This window comes from Lutjanus erythropterus, chromosome 7 (assembly GCF_056507025.1).
Source record: "Lutjanus erythropterus isolate fLutEry1 chromosome 7, fLutEry1.hap2, whole genome shotgun sequence".
Taxonomy (NCBI): Eukaryota; Metazoa; Chordata; class Actinopteri; order Lutjaniformes; family Lutjanidae; genus Lutjanus; species Lutjanus erythropterus.
In genome coordinates this window covers 13,921,500-13,941,497 of record NC_139323.1, presented here as the reverse complement: position 1 = coordinate 13,941,497, position 19,998 = coordinate 13,921,500, and the positions used below count along the sequence as shown (strand labels likewise).

Sequence of the window (19,998 nt, the reverse complement as noted above, 5' to 3'; positions counted from 1 at the left end):
CTGCAGTGTCTCACACACTGAACATGTTTGTCCCCTTAACCCCGAATCCCCCCCCCCCCCTCCACAAAACACATACATGCTACATGTCTGCAGGCACCTCGGATAAGACAGAAGGATTAGACTGAGATAAAGTTTATCAGAGACCACAGAGTACATTTCAATGCTGAGTGGTATTAGATGGTCCTGCTGATTCACCAGACAGTGTGTTTTACAGCCGTCACATCACTTCATCAATAATGTCTCTGGCATAATGGATAAGCACAGAATGTCTGTGTTGATTCTCGTTGCAAACGCTGAATAACTTTCTCTGAGATCTTATGTTTTGTATCTGAACTCTCTAATCCTTCTTGGTCCTCTCCAAGGCAGTGACCAGATGGATGAAAAGGATTTTGTGTGTGTCTTGTCCACAAGCATTTTGTTAGGAGCAGTAGTTGGTGTCAATAACAGTTGAGTCGGGTCAATGATTACCACTGGCTGGTCATTCCAGATGATAAGGAGGTTAAATTGATGATGGGTGAGATTGGCGGTGAGCAGCAGAGGTGAAATACTGGACATGCCTCGTCAGTGTTTAAAAGGGTAGTTAGGAATATTTGAAGTGGGGCTGCATGAAGTACTTATCCAGTGTATTACAGAACAGACTCATATGAGTTGTGAAGATTTAAATGAATCTCATAAAATATATATTAAGTGTACTTTTTGGTCTTCACTAAGAAGACTATTTTTTACAAAGGAGAACAGAGACTGACAGAGAGCTGAACGTCATGATGTCACAATGAGATTAACCTTTGACTTTTTGGGTATAAAATGTCATCAGCTCATCATTTTATCTTATTAGATATTTGTGTTTAATTTTGGCAGAATTAGTGTAAGAAATCTTGAGTTATGGCCAAAAACAGCTCATCCTTGAGTTCAACTGGATATTTGAGCCAAGTCTTAAGAAAGAAATTCCATTAGTGTTTTTTAGATATCACATCCATGAGAATGGGACGGACAGCCACACATGAAAACATAATGCCTCCAGGCCATGGCTATTACTGGCATGGAGGCATAAATAAATCAATATTAGTTTAAGTGTACCTTATTTTTAGAACATTTTCACTGCTTTTCTGTCAGACAGCCTTTTCTGATGGGAAACAGCTGTTCTTTAAGCCAAATCTCTGCAAACAAACCAAAACCCACCGACAAAATCAGTGATTTTACCTAACAAAACTCAGGAGGTGCTTCTGCACTGCTGCCTTAGCTTGTTAGTTTGTTTGTGTGTGATTGATTGATTGTTTGAATTCTGTTTTAAAACGATAGTTTGGATTCACTGAAATCAAACAATGACACCAACAAACTAAGAGACTGAAGCAGCGGTGGACCATTAACTCTGTGTTCTGTGAGGTAAAATTATTTAGTTTAGGGAATTTAGTTCGGAGGGAAGCGATATTTGGCTTATATAATTTCCGTTTCCTGTCAGAAAAGGTTGTCTGATGGCAAAATTAAGTGTTGAAAATATTAAAAATACAGTGTCCACTTAAACTGATACTGATGTTTATAAGTGACTAGCTGACTCTGTCTACAGCAGTACAGTACTTAGCTTCTGTTTTGGTGTTCCTCTCTGCTTCTCCTAACTGGTGATGTGCCAACTGGCACCTAGTGTAGGTAATAAACTGACTATTGATAAGTAACTCAGACAACCCCACATCAAAAAATCACAACTACCCCTTAAGAAAAGAGCAGTCCGAGTAAGTGTGAAGAAATTAATGGGGTCTTTGTTGAAAGAGGAAGTTATGGATGTGTACTGTAGGTCCAATATAAGTGCACTGAACAAGTGGAAAAAGATACATCTGTGCACACAGCCTCTCATACATACAGGTATGAACACACGCATACACTCAAATACACAGAAGTGTTCAGCAATAACTGTTAATATGCACAACTTGATTAATATTTTTGCACGATTACAGTGACTAAGCAGTCCATCGTTGGGATAATTAATCCCTCCAAACTCTCAGTTCCCTTCTCAGTTTCCATCTTGTACCTCCAGCTACTATAATTTCTTTTTCCCCTCCAGCCCCTCACTCTAGGCAGTCCTGCTTTACCTAAGGGACCAATGCATAAAAAACACTTCCTACAAGCCGAGGAAACTGCAGTATGACCGGGCGGGACTGTATGTACATGAGGTACAGCCCTAGACACAGAGGGCTGGGCAAGAGAGCAGACTCTTTTTAGTCCAGTTAGTAGTTTTGAGCTTTCTTTACCCACTCATACCCCCAAAAAGGCATATAGAACAAAAAAAGGACAAATTCACAAAACATTTCATGATAATTTGGCAAATGCAGAGATCACAGGGGCATGAGTGGGAGTAAATATAATCACAATTATGTCATTTTTCCTGCAGAATCCCCTCCCGACATTGGTCCTTCTCTCTTCCCATTAGCAGCAGCAGGACTGACAACCACCATCTTTCTATATGTGTATACATATACATTTATATAATTAATTTGATTTACTTTGAAAAATAATGTCAAGTAGCTACGTACGATTACCACTACCATTTCATATGGATGCTAATCACCAGGAAACAGCCTAGGAACCACGGGAAGATCTAGAAAGGCAGAACAAGACAGAGATAGAAGGAGGCGTGAGGCAGCATGCTGGGAGTGCTGCTCGAAGCTCTTCCAAAGAAAAAGACCTTTAAATAAGAGGAGAGAGGAGGGAGAGAGAAACAATCGATCTTATAACAGAAAAAAAGAAATTGGAGCAACAGCCTCCCTAAAGCCACCAGGGATTTAACGTTTGTCCATTAATCCGATGGCAGGTCTGTGCTGGAATGGTTCCTTGTCTTGTCCTGCGGCGGGGCGGGTTATCATTACAATCATTTCATATCTTCACTGATGGGGTTTGTGACAGAACTGTGTTGTTGTTGTGGCATCCAGCTGTTTTGCGCTGAGGGCAGAGGTCACGGTTAGGTGAGAGTTCGAAGGTAGAGTTTCAGTATTCAGCGGCGTACTCTGTACCGTGGAGCCCTCTGCACAGTAGTGTGAACTCCTTCACTATGTCCTTCACCCTCCTCTTGTTCACTCGTTCTCTGCACAAAAGGGGAGGCAAAAAGAGGACAAATACATACAGTTTTATACTATAAATGTGAAAATTCATTTGGCTGACAAACTGGATCGACTCATTAGCAAAAAATAGGGATGTAACACTCCCAAAAATTCAAGGTATGTTAATTGCAACTCGAAAAAATGTCCTCCATAAGCACAAACCTGATTGCATAACAGTGGGAATGCCGTGTAAAACGAAAATAAGAATAGAATGCAATGATTTGCAGGCCAGGCTAATACCTGAACTCTTTCACTAAGAAGCCACACTGTTTTAACACGTGCAGAATGTGTCTTGGCATTGTCTTAATGAAATATGCGAGGACATCTCTGAAAAAGATGTCATCTGAATGATAGCATATGTTGCTCCAAAACCTGTATGTGTCTTTTAGCATTAATGATTCCTTTAGATGTGCCATGGGCACTAACACACTCTCATATTGTCATAGATGTTGGCTTTTGAACATTGCAGTGATAACAATCTGGAAGGTAATTTTTCTCTTTAGCCCAGAGGTCACGACGTCCATGATTTCAAAAAACAATCTCAAATCTGGACTTGTCAGACCAGAGCACAGTTTTCCACTTTGCGTTAGTCCATCTCAGATGAGCTCAGGTCCAGAGAAGTCGGCGGTATTTCTGGATGTTGCTGATATATGGCTTGCGCATTGCTTGGTTGAGTCTTAACTTGCATTTGTAGATGCAGCAACATGACATGACAACAAAATGTTGCTGCCAATTAATCTTAAACATATCCAATTGAATACAGTACAAAGACAGGTTAAGGTTTGGCAAATCATTCCTTTGGTTTTAATTTACGTTGTACACAGCTTACCAACTATTTTGGAATCAGGGTTGCAATAAATCTGATGTGTACAGAAATTATTTTTGACCTTATAAAATTAAGTTTTCCTTGCTTCTGATTTCCTTCTTTAATGAAATAAAATAAAAATAGCCAGCCACGACTTAAGCATGTGCAAAAAATAAGCATGAATGAACTCTGAACATGACTGTCTGTAGTCAGTATGTAGTAAGTATGTGGCAGTCCTTTTACAAAAAAGAACAAAACTAACACAATAATTAACCATGCAATATCACAGCAGATATTGTCACAGTCTGGTACTTTACTGAGACAATTTTTATTGTGATATTGCTGTTTGATATATTGTTACATCCCTAGCAGGAGCATGTAAGCAACTGTCCAGCAGTTTTACCTGAGTATCTGATGTGAGAAGTTGTCTTTCTGTTCAGTTGTGACCCGTGATGACGGGAACCCCGGAGGCTGCAACACCTCCTTCAACCACACAGCAAGCAGAGAAAAGCAGTGCTTGTTCAGGCTGAACAGCACTTCTGCAAACTGGTCCATCAGACTCCGAGATGCCCCGCCCCCAATGCCCTGGAGGGAGAAGAGGGGAGAAATTTGACAACAGGGACTTAATTACAATAAAACAGGAAGAAATGTTTAATGTGTGATAACACAGCCAACTGCAGTGTCAGTGAAATTATGAAACTTTCCTGTAATATGACATGTGCATGTGTAATGTGGTGCTCCTCACCTCCAGCACGGCCTGGATCAGCAGCTTTCCGTCCTCCTGCACCACTCTGGCAAGTGGAGGCACATCTGAGCAGTGGGGTAACAGTTCAGTCTACGGCACAAACACAGAGACAATCAGCTCATTCGAAGCCAAATGAGTCATTTATAACAATAAATATTCTTGCAAGGTTTCAAGTTGTGTGTGTGTGCTCACAAAGAACGCGCATGTTGACTTGACTGTTGGAGCCTCAGGAAATTTGAGCGACAGAACCCCTAGAAGTGGGAGAGGGAGTCAGAAACATAAATAAACTACTGAAGGATTGTGTCAAACATTTACAGCTTGTACTTTGTACTGACAGGCACATATTTTGCAGGGACTGTAGCAAAAACAGCTAAAACAGTGTGCAGGGGTGTGTGTTTGTGTAAACAATGAGCAAACTTACCGCAGTGGAACACTGCTTTCACGTCAAGACTCTCAGACAAGTACAAATCGGGCTTCCGTTTGAGGGCCTAAGAGGCAGATAAAGGCATTAAACAGAGCATGTTTCTGTCGGCCCGACCCAATCGGTACTGCTTCACCACATTCCACTGCATAAGCTCCTTCAAAATACTGCTATCAACAATACCCGCTCAGCCTGGTAGCCGGATCTGACAGCAACACAAGACTGAGAACAGATCTGCCTACCAGGCTATAGCACTCTCTCCATCTGTTTATATCCAGACTCATACAGAGATCCTCCAATGCAGAACTCAGCAGGTATAACAAACAAATTGCAAAAACTCAAACTTTGAAATCATTGGAAACTTAAGTCAAACTAAAGGCAATGATGGTTTTGTTTTCTCGAAAATCAATTATATTTGAAACATTACTTTTTCCTTGTTTTTGGTTGACTGGATTGAATATGCAACAGAAGTGTGTAAGTAATTAACATGTGCAGATAAAGAGAAATACAACTCATCTTGTAATAATGAACTCATTCAGGATGGAGGAGAGGAGAGAGGGAGAGAGGGAGAGGGAGAGAGATGAAGGTCAGATCTATCCAAAGATAGAAAACAAAGGAAGAAGAATGAAGACGGAAGACAAAAATATAAAACAGAAGAGCCATCAGCCAATTTGTCTGAACTGATTAATATTAGTTGAATATTAATACATTTGGGCTTTGATTGGCTCCGGGCTGGAATGACTTTAGAGGAGGACTTGGCTCAGAGACTAACCAGTCACCTGGGACCACATACTGACGCCGTTACATCATCTTCCCAAGAGCGCTGCATCAACTGAAATATTTCATCTATGGCACTGAGTGTGCTGAAGTTTTTCCAAAGAGGAAACGTGCCCTCATGTTGACTTTATAGAAAAAAGGAAAAGGGTTTTATAAGAATGTCAGTGTTTAAAATTGTGGATTTTCATGCATAGTATGTCCACGCACAAGTGCTTATTTTTCTGTCCTCTAAGCAGCCTGTTGAGCAATGTAATAGATCAATATGATTATTCATAGAACGATTACATGTCCCTCTGTGAGTCATGAGATTTTTCTGACATCTTAGGTTTATGAAATCTTTCCAGACCATTTCCTCCAATGTGATGGAAAAAAGATTTTGTAAGTGATTATAATGAGAAATGTTCACAAAATAATGACTTAATATCTCAAAATAAGAAACTTTATTAAGATAATGAGTTACTATCTCAAAATAATGACTTAATATATCAAAATATTAGAAAAAAACCTTCAGATAATGATGAGTCAGTATCTCAAAATAATGAGTTAGTGTCACAAAAATGACTTAATATCTCAATGCTTTACTTTCTCATAATAATGATTTATTATCTCAAAATATTGAGAAACTTAAAATAATGAGTGAATATCTCCAAATAATGACAAACTCAAAATCATCAGCTGGCATCTTAAAACAACAATAATGACTTACAGGATATTTTTCTCATCACAATGACTGAAATGAGATTCCATAAAAATTCTCCGTCAACTGCAAAAGGTTACTAAGAGAACGTTGGAAATACAAGGTCTTCACCTAACTTTGGCAGGATGTTTACAGCATAGTGTTAAAAATTATATAGAAATTATTTCTTACAATTTGTGATGATTATAATGAACAGAGTCCGTTAACATCGAACCACAACAGTGTGATTTTTACAGGCCATTCACAACCTAATTAAGGTTTCAGTACAAGTATTACAAGTATGGATGAAAAACATACAAGATATGCTTTGTATACAGTAATGAGCATATCAGACTGATTTAGGTGGTGTGTGTCCTTTCTGTGGTGAGGTGACTGTTAGAATCAAAAGTGTTTGAGGAGAGACAGACGCCTCTTTTTCAAACATTCCTCTCATGTTTCATTCCTCTGCCTCGCCTATGTGATGGGACACCTTAGGGCCCAGTAACAAAGAACAGCAAGAGGTAGAGAGGGAGAAGAGGACAGAGAAACAGGGAGAAATCAGAAAAGGAGAGAAAGCGAGAGAAAGAGAGAAACCCAAAGTGAATGAAATAAGAAACCAAAAACACACCTGAGCTTGGAGTTGCATAAATGAATCAACAATATCAGGATGATCCCTGGGTCCTAAAATATAATAAAGATGAAACTTAAGAAATCATAAGAGAATAAGAATAATATACAAACAGCAACTGAATAGATTCAACAGTCATGTGGAAATAAAAGAGAACTCAAAAATATCTCATTGAAATAATTCACACGTGAGTAAGGAACAAAGGGGAGAAGGAGGGAGGAGGGGGGGCATATGAAGCTTTGGCAGAGTCTTGGAAGAACAGACCAACCAAAAACAAAAAACAGGCAGAAGACAAAGACATGGGTCTGTTTGTTGGAGAGAAAAAAAGAAAGAAGTAACGAGAGAAAAAGAACAAACCTAAAGAAACAAAAGTGGGTTTGGAGTGGGAACCCAGGAGGCACCTCTGTTACTGTTACAGTTTGGAGGAAAAGGGGCACCAAACCTGAATGAACCCCCCCTGTTTCACCTCCCTCCCAAGAGGCACCGCTGGCATCGAAGTGGTCAGACAACAAGCAACACATTTCCTCTCCGACTGAAATAAGTGCCTCAGGGGGGGAGGTTTCTGTAAAGGGCCCATTCAGAGCTGGTCAATAAGATCCCCTTTGCTTCAAAGGTGAACCCATAGCCATCAGTATGAATCACACTCAAAGATCAGGATAGGTTCTGATATCACTACCTCCCTTGTGCTGGACACAGACTACAGGACTTTTTAAAGGTATAACAGATTGCAAATGATGCACAATTAAACACACGTTTCCTGTAGAAGCTTCTGGACTGAAGAATCCACATCGAGATTCCTGACTTTCAAACATGGTTTTCTCCGATGGCTCAAGATTGATGTTGGAAGGACTCCAACAGCAAACTTGTAATGAAACAGAACAAACGTCTGTAGTAAGCGCCCAGCTTTAGCTGTTCCCAGACTCCAAACAAGTTTCCTGCTCAATACCTCCCTCCAGCCCTCATCCACACACAACCCCTGGAGGGAATACAGGGCTTATTCAGAGGGCTGTGAGTGATGGCGAGCCCGACTCTAATCCAAGCACAGCACAGCAGTGGCACAGCAGTGGCTGCATTGAGCTGGCCCGTCCTGCTATGTATGTGTATATATGTATGTATGCATGTCAGCCAACTGGATAAGCTAGTGGTCTCTGTGCTGTGACTGTATCCTGTACTGATACTGTCTACTGAAAGGCACCTGCTCAGAAAAGAAAGAGTTTATAGGCAGGAGGCGAGGCAGCCATTACTTAACCAGTGAAAGCAGGAAAGGAGGAGAGGAAAAAGGGGATAACACAAAGGGAAGGGGGAGCAGCAGACAGAGCTCGTACAAGTACCCTAACCCAAGTGTAGGAGGTGAAAAGCATCATCTCATTCATGTCCATCTTATGTTGAGTAAAAATCAGAACCTAAGTCTGGCTCCAGGGTCACGCACACAAAGACATGTCTGATCAACTTTGAACACTTTACAAAATGAAAGTAATTTTCATGCAGCCCAAACACCAAGACAGTAAATTCAAATAAATGAGTTAAAAAAAGAAAGAAATAAGCAAATACTAGGCTGATAAATATATAAAACATTGCAAAATGTTGATTGCATAATTTTAAAGCAAACCATATCAGTCTAAAAATGATTTAAAGTGGCAAGCTTGAAGACTTTTATTCAAACAAAATTCTGTTAAGTCACCATCTATCACCAACTGATTTAACACAATGGTGATGGAGCCTTTAGAGTTGCAGTATGACAAACAGTGTGTGTGTGGCAACATTCCCAGATAAAATGCTGTATTAAGTCGCTGCTGCTATTTTCTTTTTTTTTTTTTTTGCTAATATCGACTTGGGAAGGTGGTTCCTTTCAATCAGTAGCCCCTAAGCTTTGGAATAGTTTCCCAGTCTCTTGAGATCTCTGGACTCTTAAAAAGCAGCTGTTCTGACAGGTATTTGGGTAGCATATGGTATTTTTTTTTTTTTTTTTTTTTTTCTGCTTTTATCTGCTCCCTCTGTGTATTTTATCTGCTGTTTTATTTATTTGATTCAATTTTATTTTATTTTACTTTATGTCTTTGTCTGTAAAGAACTATGACTGGTGTCTGTGAGGCGTGTTGTATAAATACACTTTGCTTGCTTGCTACTGTCTGTAATCTCTATAAACACATATCTGCATACGAACGCAGGATGCTACATCGTCATCAGAAGATAGCCAGCGGGTGCTGAGATTGCTGCTAATGCAAACCAAACATTTTCGACAGATTCACATTAAAAGCTTTTAACTGGCGAAACACAAGTTGACTTTTATTATGAAGCAGTCACAGTATATGCAATTTTTTGTGTTTAGCTAACTTCTCAGTGACGTAACCAACTCCTTTCACTGTGCCCTGCAGTTCACAGATCAATGCTGTGCTGCATTAAATCAGACCACAGCTGTTAGCAGAATGATGAACAAAGGCCAATTATTGCCTGACTTCTTTATTAACAACAGTAGTTTTTTTGCTGCTCCCAGAATTCTGTGACCTGTAATAATAAACCCCATTTGCTGTCACTGCTAGTAACTACATGTCGCCAAATCAACCAGGACTGAAATCTTCAAGACTGCCACTTTAATCAACAATCAGTGAAACAGAAGTCTGCATTAATCAAATGATAATTTGAGTCTTTGTTTCTTCAACACATCAAGTGGAGACCACTTTGTGGTTCCACTCGCATCAATGAGTAATGAGAGCAAACATTTAAAGGTTGACTGTGACAACAGAGTCAAATCACCTCTAACATTTCGTCATTTTCTTTTTTGTGGCCCCCACGCCGAGCTGTTTTATACTCAGCCTCCATACACAATTGCAGTAGGAAATGTGAGCATATCACCATAATATACACAACATTTTTAACATTTTTCTTCTTTTATTTTTACATATTCGTCTAAAGTTTCACTCTTCATCTTTGGACCCAATAAAATTAAACATGATCAGAAGCATTCAGAGATCTACCAGTGATTTGAACAGACACATTTGACAGAATTCACAGTCCCGCCCCTGCTGGACCCCCTACCTTGCTGGAAGATAGACAGTGTTACCGAGGTAACCAGCTCAAACAGAGCCTTGATGGGTGGGAAGTGGTCTGTCTCACTGGCAAAGATATGCACCATCTGAAACAGCAGGACTTCAAATCAGACACTTGTTTATTTGCACGAGAAATCAGGTTATTAAAATGAAAACAGGCATGAAACCACAGAATGTCTTTACATGCACTGCAGAAACCTGATCACTGTAAAACCTCTGTTTACATACAGTTCGTTACTATAACATTTATCCCTCACCTCAGACCATGTTCTTGAACTAAGGCTAGTATATTTTGAGTGTATTAGTAAAATTTAACACTGCAGCCTGCAGGTTTTTTGTTGTAGCATTTGGACTGACGATGCAGTGAGAAAACAAGTTCTGTAGTGAGAGCACAAGTTTTTTCTTAGTGTGCAAATGTGTTTGAATTTTACAACTAACCTACGGTTCATCTGTTGAAGGAGGCTTATTTAGACTTCTTTATTTTAGTGCCATTCTCAGTTCCAACTGGATGATTTAATCCAAAGTTTGATCTTCAAATTCAGATTAGGATCCATGTGTGCATTTAAAAAACACATATAAATATAAATTAGGTTTCTCTAGCAGAAATCTACCTTTGTTGACTGTATTTCTTGTGATCCCTTACTGGTAACTGGTAAGGGAATGGGACTTAAAAACACATGTTGGTTTACATTACATTTAAAAAACTAAACTACTACATAAAGATGAAATTAAGCTGTCAATGTAGGCACATGTTAACACACTCAATGTCACTTTCACTAAATGCTTATAACCCAAGACACTAAGGATCTCTAGTGTGATAAAATAATCAAAAATTGCTGTTTATTAACACATTTATTTTTGTTTGATTAATAAATTGTGATTAGTATAAGCTATGTTAATATAAAATCACTTTGTTCAAAAATGTGTCAGTTTTATGAATGACAATACACCCTTTTCACAGTAGCCATTTTCACAAACATCTTACCAACAATACTAATTAAGGTTCAGATTATTTAAGGTCTAACAGAATCAGGGTGCTGCTGCTGTGCATGTTGACTCCGAAGACATGTATATGAAGACGCTGCATTGGTCTTTGAATCATACGTCAATGTCACTGCCATACTGGTTCGATCCAGACTGGATCAACTGTATTAAAGAGAGACCTATGCTTTTTCTAGATAAAATCCATCCACATTTCTCAGCAGATTCATCTTTTTTATGTTCAAGGGTTCATGATTTAAGCAGAGTAAGACAGAAAAAAGAACTTTTTTCCTACTCCCTGAACTTTTGAATACACATAACATGACTAATTGAAATAACTGAGAAATGTAAATAGTAGTACTTCTTATCTAGAAAAATGGCAGCTCCTGCTTTACATGTATTTGTTCATTAGGCAGTCTTGCAAGCGGTCAACGTGGCATCTGCGTATCAATGTCTATGGGACCTATGGGCTCTTAATTAGTATTGTTAGGTCTAACATATGTAAACCATACCTGAAAAAACGTCATGAGTTATACTTTATGTAGCCAAACAAATGATGCTTGTGAGTTTAGTTATTATGAATACACACTGTAACTTTGTGGATTAAGTTTTACAAACGTATGCCGTATCCTCATTAACCTCAGGCTCATTGGTGCATAACCAATTAGCTCATACGCAGCCCTTTCTGGCAAATTCCTAAAATCTCTCTGCATGTGACCACAAAGAATGTTAATGTTGTGTAACTTGTGTGTATGTGTGTGCATGCAGTGTGTACCTGTCGTGTGAGATCGAGGGCTGAGGCCTGGGGAATCGTACTGTACATCTGCCCAAGCATCTCACTGAGCTGAGACACCATGGGAGCAAAGTCATGGAGCAGAGTCTTCACCGACTTCTCAAAGATGGCACACACAGCCTGAGGGACAACATTAGGTCAGCTGTACTGTCATGTCATCAAATCTGACAATATGGACTGATTTCTTAGAAAGCAGAGGTCTAATGGATGGTATGCGGTTGCACATGCTGATGACTCACCTCTACAACCTGGGAGTCGTTGAGCCACTTGCTGAGGACAGTCTGTATGAGTGCAAAAACTTGTTGCAAAACTACCACAACCTGAAAAAACACACATTAACTTTATTAAAAAAAAAAAAAAAAAAGAATGCATAGAAAGTTATAAATACGCAGCAGCATTAGATTAGCATTTACACATGGGTGCATGCCTACCAGCAGAATGACTAATGACTACGGTTGAGTGATGGGGCAAAAATTTCCCGTTGGCCACCCTCAACCCCTCCAACCAGTGATGGCTGATGTATTCAGCGGTGGAGGCAGCAGGGAGTTGGGGTTGAGGAGTTCATTTTGCTGCAAGCACCATGTGCCCCACTGAGTTTCACAGCTAACAAACTTCAGTGTACTGGATTTCAAAAGTCTTCAAAGGGAAGAAGCTGTACTGTACATTTATTTTAGTGATATCTATCTAGCCTGCTGCTGGTAGTCATTGCATTCGTCCAAATCACCCAACCCCACTGATGACAATGATGATACTGTGTGGTGACTGACTGGGTTTGGTCCAGGTGGAGGTGGGGCTGTTTTGACAGGTGGTGCTGAGCCGTCCGCTGACTCATCGTCCTGCTTGCTGATGTCGAGCGTGGTAAAGAGATTGGACAGCAGCCCCAAGATGTGGATGATGGCTAACTTATTGGAGGGATTAGGCTGAAACATGAAAAGAAAAAAGAAGAAACAGATCAATTTGGGAATTTGCTGATATACAGCCTAACCCAGCTGTCCATCTGGCTCATTCAGTGTACAGTGTCTGCCTTGAAAAATAACTGCTAAAATATTTAAGAAGAAAAAACGGAGCTTAAAAGCTGGACATGCCACCAAAATTTTACTCCAGAACAGGATAACCAGTTTTGAAAATGGGTGGGTGGAACGCCTAAAGCAATTTCACAGAAAAAGAATCAATCACAATTTTGTTAATAACTAATTTCATCCGTTTAGGCAGTTAAATTGAATACTATGCATTTTCAGCTGGTCAGAGACAAAGTAAACGGGGTTAAGACAGCTTATTTTTTAGAATTTAGGGCATTCCTCTGCAACATCATTAATAGAATAAATACAGTGAATAACAGCAAATTATTGAAGAAATTATTCAGATTCCTTACTGTGGGGTTGTATGAGGTACTTATTGACAGTCAGTGTATTAGCTACAGTAGATGATGGTCACCATGTACCCAGTTAGGAGAAGCAGAGAGGGACATTAGTATAGAAGCTGAGCGATTAAATGCTGTGGGCAGGGTGATCAGCAAAATGTATTTTAGCCACTTAGAAAAAATGTCTACCAAAAAAGAGTGTACACTATATTTAGAATATTTTTACCACTTAACTTTTGTGAGGGGAAACTCAAATTATAAAAGCTAAATATCACTCTCTCGAAACCATAGGTGAAATCAGCAATTTTACCACGGTAAACATGGGAGTTACTGATCTATCACTGCCTCGATCTGCGAGGGTTTTTTTGTATAATTATGTGACTTATAATAATGTAACAGTCACACAATAACACTAACTAACTAACAGATCAAGGCACTGCAAGTAGCATCGCCTGTCTTCAGCGAGGTACTGTAAAATTAGTGATTTCGCCCAGTTTGGAAAGAGTGTTATTTGGCTTGTATAAAAGTAGTTTCCCCATAAAAAAGGCTGTTTGTTGGCAAAGTGGACCTTTTTAACATGGCTAAAATATCTTTTGTTGCTGTTCCTGTCCACAACAGTTCATTGCTTAGCTACCATACTAACGCCCCTCTCTGCTTCTCTGCGCTGACCGCAATCTACAAATGTATATTACACTGATAATCAGTAAATGCTTCATACAATCCCACTGAAATAACACAAACTATGCCTTTAAGACAGCTTATTTTTAAAATTTGTCATCATAATTTATAGAATGAATAAAGCTAATTACAGAGGAAATTATTAGTATTACTTAATCAACACAATAATCTGTATACAAATAATATTTAATGTCACTGCTAGTTAAAAGAAATAAATAAAAAATGAGTCAATGGGACAGAAAGAAGGCAATGGCTCATTCTCATACCACTTTTCTCACTGATATGCATCTCACACACACACACACACACACACACACACACACACACACACACACACACACACACACACACACACACACACACACACACACGCAGACATGCAGACACACACACCTCCCCCAGGTAAAATTATTAATTAGGGTTTCACAAGCAATGTTTAATCATTGCTCTGTCTCCATGGTGATGCAAAAGAGCCAAAAGACTGTGAAGAGGACTCTTACAGCCACACCTCTTATCTCTCCACTCACAATGTCAATGCCTTTACTGTGCAACCGTCATCCTACAACAGGAGCAGAGTGTGTACTGCACATGATACTTGAAGCAAAATGAGAGTGACATCATCAGCGTTGGCCATCAATCCTGTCAGACACTGTGGTCATTCTCCCCTGATGTAATGTAACCCAAAGGTCTCCCCACTAGGTGCCACTATTTGTCCGGCTCCAGACACAGCACCTGATTACCTAGTCTGATGTAATGCCGATACATCAAAAAGCTAGACAGAAAAAAATAAGAGAGAGGAAGTCAGAGAAGATGTATGAGACAGTGTGTGGCTGTGGGTGTGTGTGTTTTACGAAGAGTGGGGGGTGATACAGGGACACAGGCAGAGAAATGAAAAGCTTCATCTAAGCTGACATGTCTATTCACCCCACCCAAGGTCTTCACTGATTGCAGAGCAAGGGATCAGGAGGAATTCAACTTTCTTCCACGTACAGCAGATATCAAACTGTGTATTTTTAAATAATATCGTTCCACATTTGCACTATCCAGCATGACAGTCTGAAACTCTAGGCTCTATTGGACCTGACATTTACATGTGCATGCACATGTAAAAACATGACCTACTGTAAGTGTGTCTCTGTGGGCACTTTTATATTTTCCCAGTTTGTCTTCTCTGCTGTGGTGTGTTTGTATGTGTGTGTCTGCATGTATGTTTGCATGAGTGAGAGCAAGTGTGTATTTGTTACTTCCATGTGAGTCACTAGCCCATGGTGCAGGGTCAAATCCAATCTGGTCCCGCAGAGAAATGTTCCACTGCAGTGACACCACACAGACACAAGGCCTGTTCCTATTGGCCAGAGTCCAACTGTGCCTGGTTTGTCTTTGTATATGTGTGTATACTGCTGCATGTTGGTGTGTGTACGCACCGTCTCATCCGCTAGCTTCTCCAGTTGCTGAATGTAAGGAGTGATGAGAGAGTGAAGGTTTCTTAAGATGTCTTCCACAGGGAGAGCTGAGAGCAGGAAGCCGAGAGCCTGCATAAGCCACATACACTGACTCGTCTGCAAGAAAACATGATCGCAGGTTTAGCTTACGAGTTTTATAACGAGACCACACAGATTTTTCACAAAACACAACATGTCATATTTAGACTACAGGCTGCAAACATGATACACAATTCTTTTGCAGCAATCCTTATTTAAATGTCACTTCTTAAGTGATAAAGTGACAAAAACAGAAAGTGAATGTGAGAGAGCACATACTGACCTTGTGGATCTGCTTTATAAGCACCTCCTTGAGAGAAAAGAGAAAGTCAGAGTGATGGTTCTGTTCTTTTCAAAGCACAAAAAGTACCTAAAATTAGCAATAAGAAGTAACACAACTGAAATGAATTCAAAGAGTGAAAATAATTTCTGGAAAGCAAGAATATCATAAAAGTCTGCAACACCTGAGCCAGCCCAAGTAAGAAAAAACAAACTGATAAAATTGATTATTATTATTGGCTCTTGTGCTTGATCAGCTGAGTGGAAAGCAGGGCTTACGTTAGCTGGCACATGCCAGTATCATATGCAGTTGTCTAGCAGATGAAATTATTAACGGACAAAATGTCCGTTGACATTTTGATATAAAAATCTAACTTACTTGTGATTATTTTCTATTCAATAATGAAGTTTGCTGCAGACCGTGCATAGAGCTGAATTAACATTGATGTTTAAGACTGACATTAACTGGAAGATCTGGCCGAGTGATGGTATCCACAGTGTTCAAAGGAGGCTTGGGGGATTTAATTCCCGCATGTCAAATTAGCCTTCAACCTTTTATTTTGCTATATTTCATCACATTACCTGTGTGTCTGGTTGAGGAAAGGACAAAGAAATAAAATTGACATCAAAGGTGTAGTGCTGCTGCCAGAGTGCACTGGAACAACACTCCACCAATTTTCTTTCTCCAAGTATGGAAATAGAATATTTGCAGTTTGCATAGTTTTTTTTAAGAGCTTGAAGATCTAATAATCACTAAAGCATGTGGCTGTGATCAGACACAATGCAGATTTTTTTTTCAGTGACTGGTGCCTTTTTCCAGTTCCAGCAGTAAATGTTTTGAGCCACACTAATGCATCCTGGGCACCTTATGTTTTAGATGACAGACAAGGTAAACAATTAAAACAAATGGAACAGTCAAAGTTAACATATAGACATTTAATTTATGAGAAAAAAGACTTGTAGTCACAGCAGAGAAAGCAAGCACTCGTGTGGACTGTCTAGTGCATAATATTCCCAACATGATGAAATGATTCATGAAGTCAGTTTTACCTTTGATCATGTTGTCAGTTATAGTCGACTAATGTATGTAAACTTGCCACTGTAGAAACAGTGGTTAAATGACCTGAAAAGAGCCACAATTTAAGCTTACACATTGGTGCGTCATAGGTGCACTGTGTACTTAATAGCACAACACTGCTATTATCTAACTATTTAAAAAGTATGTGTAAAAGTTGTTTAATATGGCTGCAAGTCTGAAATATTAAAAAAAAAGTCTAGCATAAACTCTGGTGGAAATGTTATGTTAAAAAAAGAGGTTTACATGTGTACACGTACCTGAGAGACAGCTACTATGTTGGTTGCGTATGGTGGCAGGTCATATTTGCACTCCCTACAAATCTTTTTGAGTGTAGAGACAGAAGAGACAGAAAGGTCTGGATTCCCCAAAGCCTGAAGCACCAAGGGCAAGACACTGCTGAGCATCACCGGGTGGTCTGCCAACCATTCTGCCAAAGCACCTGGTAGGAGATTAACAGTTCAGACACTGAATGAGAAACAACATGACTGTTAAGAGAGTTGTGTTTTCTCAACTGACCAATAATTTATCTGTAACTCTTTAGCAGCATGTGCTGAGATCATATTAATCCACCCCTGAAACTTGTCTCACCTATAGTGAACATCACTGTGTCTGCTAGTTGGACGTTGTTGATGCTGATTCTGGGGATGAGTCCTATCAGTCCTGGGATGACGTCAGAGTAATTCACATCTATCGTCTCTGCTATGGACTGGAAGCCATACAGTAAGGCTTCCGTGTGCTGGAGGAGGAGAAGGCAATCAGTGTGTTTTTTGAGCAAAAGTTGATAATAAAATGGTATTTCAGGAATGGTTTGAGAATATAAAAAAGTGAAAATAACCCAAAATCAACACAAAAAATGTGTCAAATAGTTAAAATAATGTGAACATACATTTCAGCTTACTTTTACCTTTTCTTTAGGTTTTGTTTGAGGTTTATTTTGATTTGACAGAGTGGACTTGCAAGCTAACACAAATATAATAATGTGAAAAACAGAAAAGAGAAAGTCCTGGTCTTGAAAAACTACTTTATTAAATCTAGTATGACACATTTCCAGCACTGGCTTCTGTGCAGCACTCAAAGAAACAGAAAATAGTTCACATTTTCTCTTTGCTCGTCTGTGCACGTCTCACCCACCTGCCATGATGTGGGCTGCTCTGCATTAGTCAACAGTCTCCCTAGTTTATCATACAGGTTACTCAGCAGCTCTGCTCCCAGCATCTCATACACGTACATGAGCGTGTCGGAGATATCCACCCTGAAGGACAGACATGCACAAACAGACATTTTAGGGGCATGCAACCCTGAAAACCTCATCTGTTCATCAATTTGCCAGACAGGTTTTGCCCTCTCAGCTGCCAGTCCAGTGAGAGTCTATTAGAGAAAAACACACTCATATGCTGACCAATCATCCTGTCAGCGGGTAATTTCTGAGACACTTACACTGTCACAGAAACACTTGCACACAACAGTGCAGAGACATGGTTTGACACACAACACGCACACACACACACACACACCTGTAGATCCTGAATTGCTCTTTCTCATCTGAGGACCAGGATGCGTATTCCTGATCAGAGGGGAACTGGGCTTTGTGTAGCAGAACATCCACCAGCTGAAAATATACCGGCCTGTAGACCTGCAGATACACTGCCTGCTTATCCGACTCAAATGACATTATTTCATCCTGAGGATGGAGGAAAGAGAAAAAAATAGTCTTGGGTCTGGAACATAAATCACTGAGGAAACAACTCCACTATCAATTACCTAATATGAAACTATACATTTCTTGCTTTCAGAAACCAAGAAATCAATTATGCCGGATAAAGTAGATGACAAAAAGAAAATGTTTTCAGACAAGCTGTCATATATTATTATTTGAAAACTGGAGACAAAAATCAGTGAGACCCCAGCAAGTAGCACATTCACTCAATCAGGATGTGCAGGGAGAGTTTCATACAGTCTATTTAAAGACAGCTGTTACAAGCAAGTGCCTATCAGGCCTTGCCAGACTAAAGTGAGCAAAGTTTATTTTGCGGACTGGCACCTTGATTCCACCAGGCATGGCTCTATGACGTCGCGTCTGGGACATGGTTTAATTTAGTACTCCACACGGCTTCATACCCTACTGACAGTGCTTCAGAAGCGGAGCATTTTGCCTGTCAGATTTTGTTGGCTTGGTCAGATTTTATTGATTTTATCATTTTTATTTGATTTTTATAACTCTGCAAGGAATAATTAGGCTACATAGTAAAATTACATCTTTTTGTCCGTTTTTATGATCAAAAGTCTGCACAGGGTATTTTATTTTGAAAACAGACCAGACGCGCTGTGCCGTTCCTGTATTTCCTGCATGGCTTGATCTGCTTTGTGTAGCTTGACATGGGTAATCTATTTTTTCCATCAAAAATAGATTAGGTGCAAATTTCACATGGAGCACAGAGTGGAGAGCCACTTGGGATACCTCTGAGACTTGTTGTAGAGCTCTGATGGAATCCCAAACATTGTTGGCCAGGACACAATGCAACCATGCCTGATGGAATCAACACGCAACTATACGTGCCTAGAGACAAGACTAGAGGAATATCATGCCAGTTCGAAAACATACAGTACCCTTTATTTGTTAAACTACCACAACATCAGGATAACATTACATTACAGTACAGGACATGATCAACTTTTAACATTTCTTACTTGTAGTGTGTACCAGAAGGTGAGTGTCAGTGAGCTGGTTGTTTCATTGACTGGGTAGTGGCCGGGGATGCCTGTACAAAACATGATCATGTTGACTAAAGCCAGGAAGCTCTGCCAGTGATCCACCTGCTCCAACAGAGTCCTAGACAGAGAGGTGGATGGAGGGGAGAGAAAAGGTTTAATTGGGCAGGTGTCCACTGAAGTTGGTACACAGGTAAACTTTCTCTCTTTGTGTCATTCGATCAGTGGACACAGCAAACATGAAAACCAGAGATGGAGACCGGACAGTGAGACACTGGACAGAATATCGCAGGACTTTAGTGTTAAGAAACCTGTTTTTCTTATATAATAGGCTATTTTATTGAGATTAGTTTAAAAAGATTTATATTTTTTTGTTGGACTGGCTAAAACACATTTAAAATTTGTTGCTTTTAATATCATTCTATTGCAGATTATTGTTATTCCATCCCAA

General features: G+C 39.7%; 1 protein-coding gene across 1 annotated transcript in view; it reads right to left on the bottom strand.

Moving 5' to 3' along the window:
• Positions 1-1,739: 1,739 nt before the first annotated feature.
• Positions 1,740-19,998, bottom strand: part of LOC146323729 (importin-13-like) — a 35,742-nt gene continuing 17,483 nt past the window's right edge. Inside the window, exons 6-22 of the mRNA XM_084722822.1 lie at positions 19,527-19,668; positions 18,353-18,519; positions 17,970-18,090; positions 17,427-17,574; positions 17,096-17,277; positions 15,765-15,791; positions 15,425-15,559; positions 12,730-12,882; positions 12,202-12,282; positions 11,945-12,082; positions 10,178-10,274; positions 7,142-7,194; positions 5,061-5,127; positions 4,832-4,890; positions 4,640-4,729; positions 4,298-4,479; positions 1,740-3,073 (exon numbers count right to left, since the gene is read on the bottom strand). Coding sequence (XP_084578948.1) covers positions 2,977-3,073; positions 4,298-4,479; positions 4,640-4,729; positions 4,832-4,890; positions 5,061-5,127; positions 7,142-7,194; positions 10,178-10,274; positions 11,945-12,082; positions 12,202-12,282; positions 12,730-12,882; positions 15,425-15,559; positions 15,765-15,791; positions 17,096-17,277; positions 17,427-17,574; positions 17,970-18,090; positions 18,353-18,519; positions 19,527-19,668 — 1,939 coding nt within the window. The 3' untranslated portion in view covers positions 1,740-2,976. The remainder of the gene's footprint in view (positions 3,074-4,297; positions 4,480-4,639; positions 4,730-4,831; positions 4,891-5,060; positions 5,128-7,141; positions 7,195-10,177; positions 10,275-11,944; positions 12,083-12,201; positions 12,283-12,729; positions 12,883-15,424; positions 15,560-15,764; positions 15,792-17,095; positions 17,278-17,426; positions 17,575-17,969; positions 18,091-18,352; positions 18,520-19,526; positions 19,669-19,998) is intronic.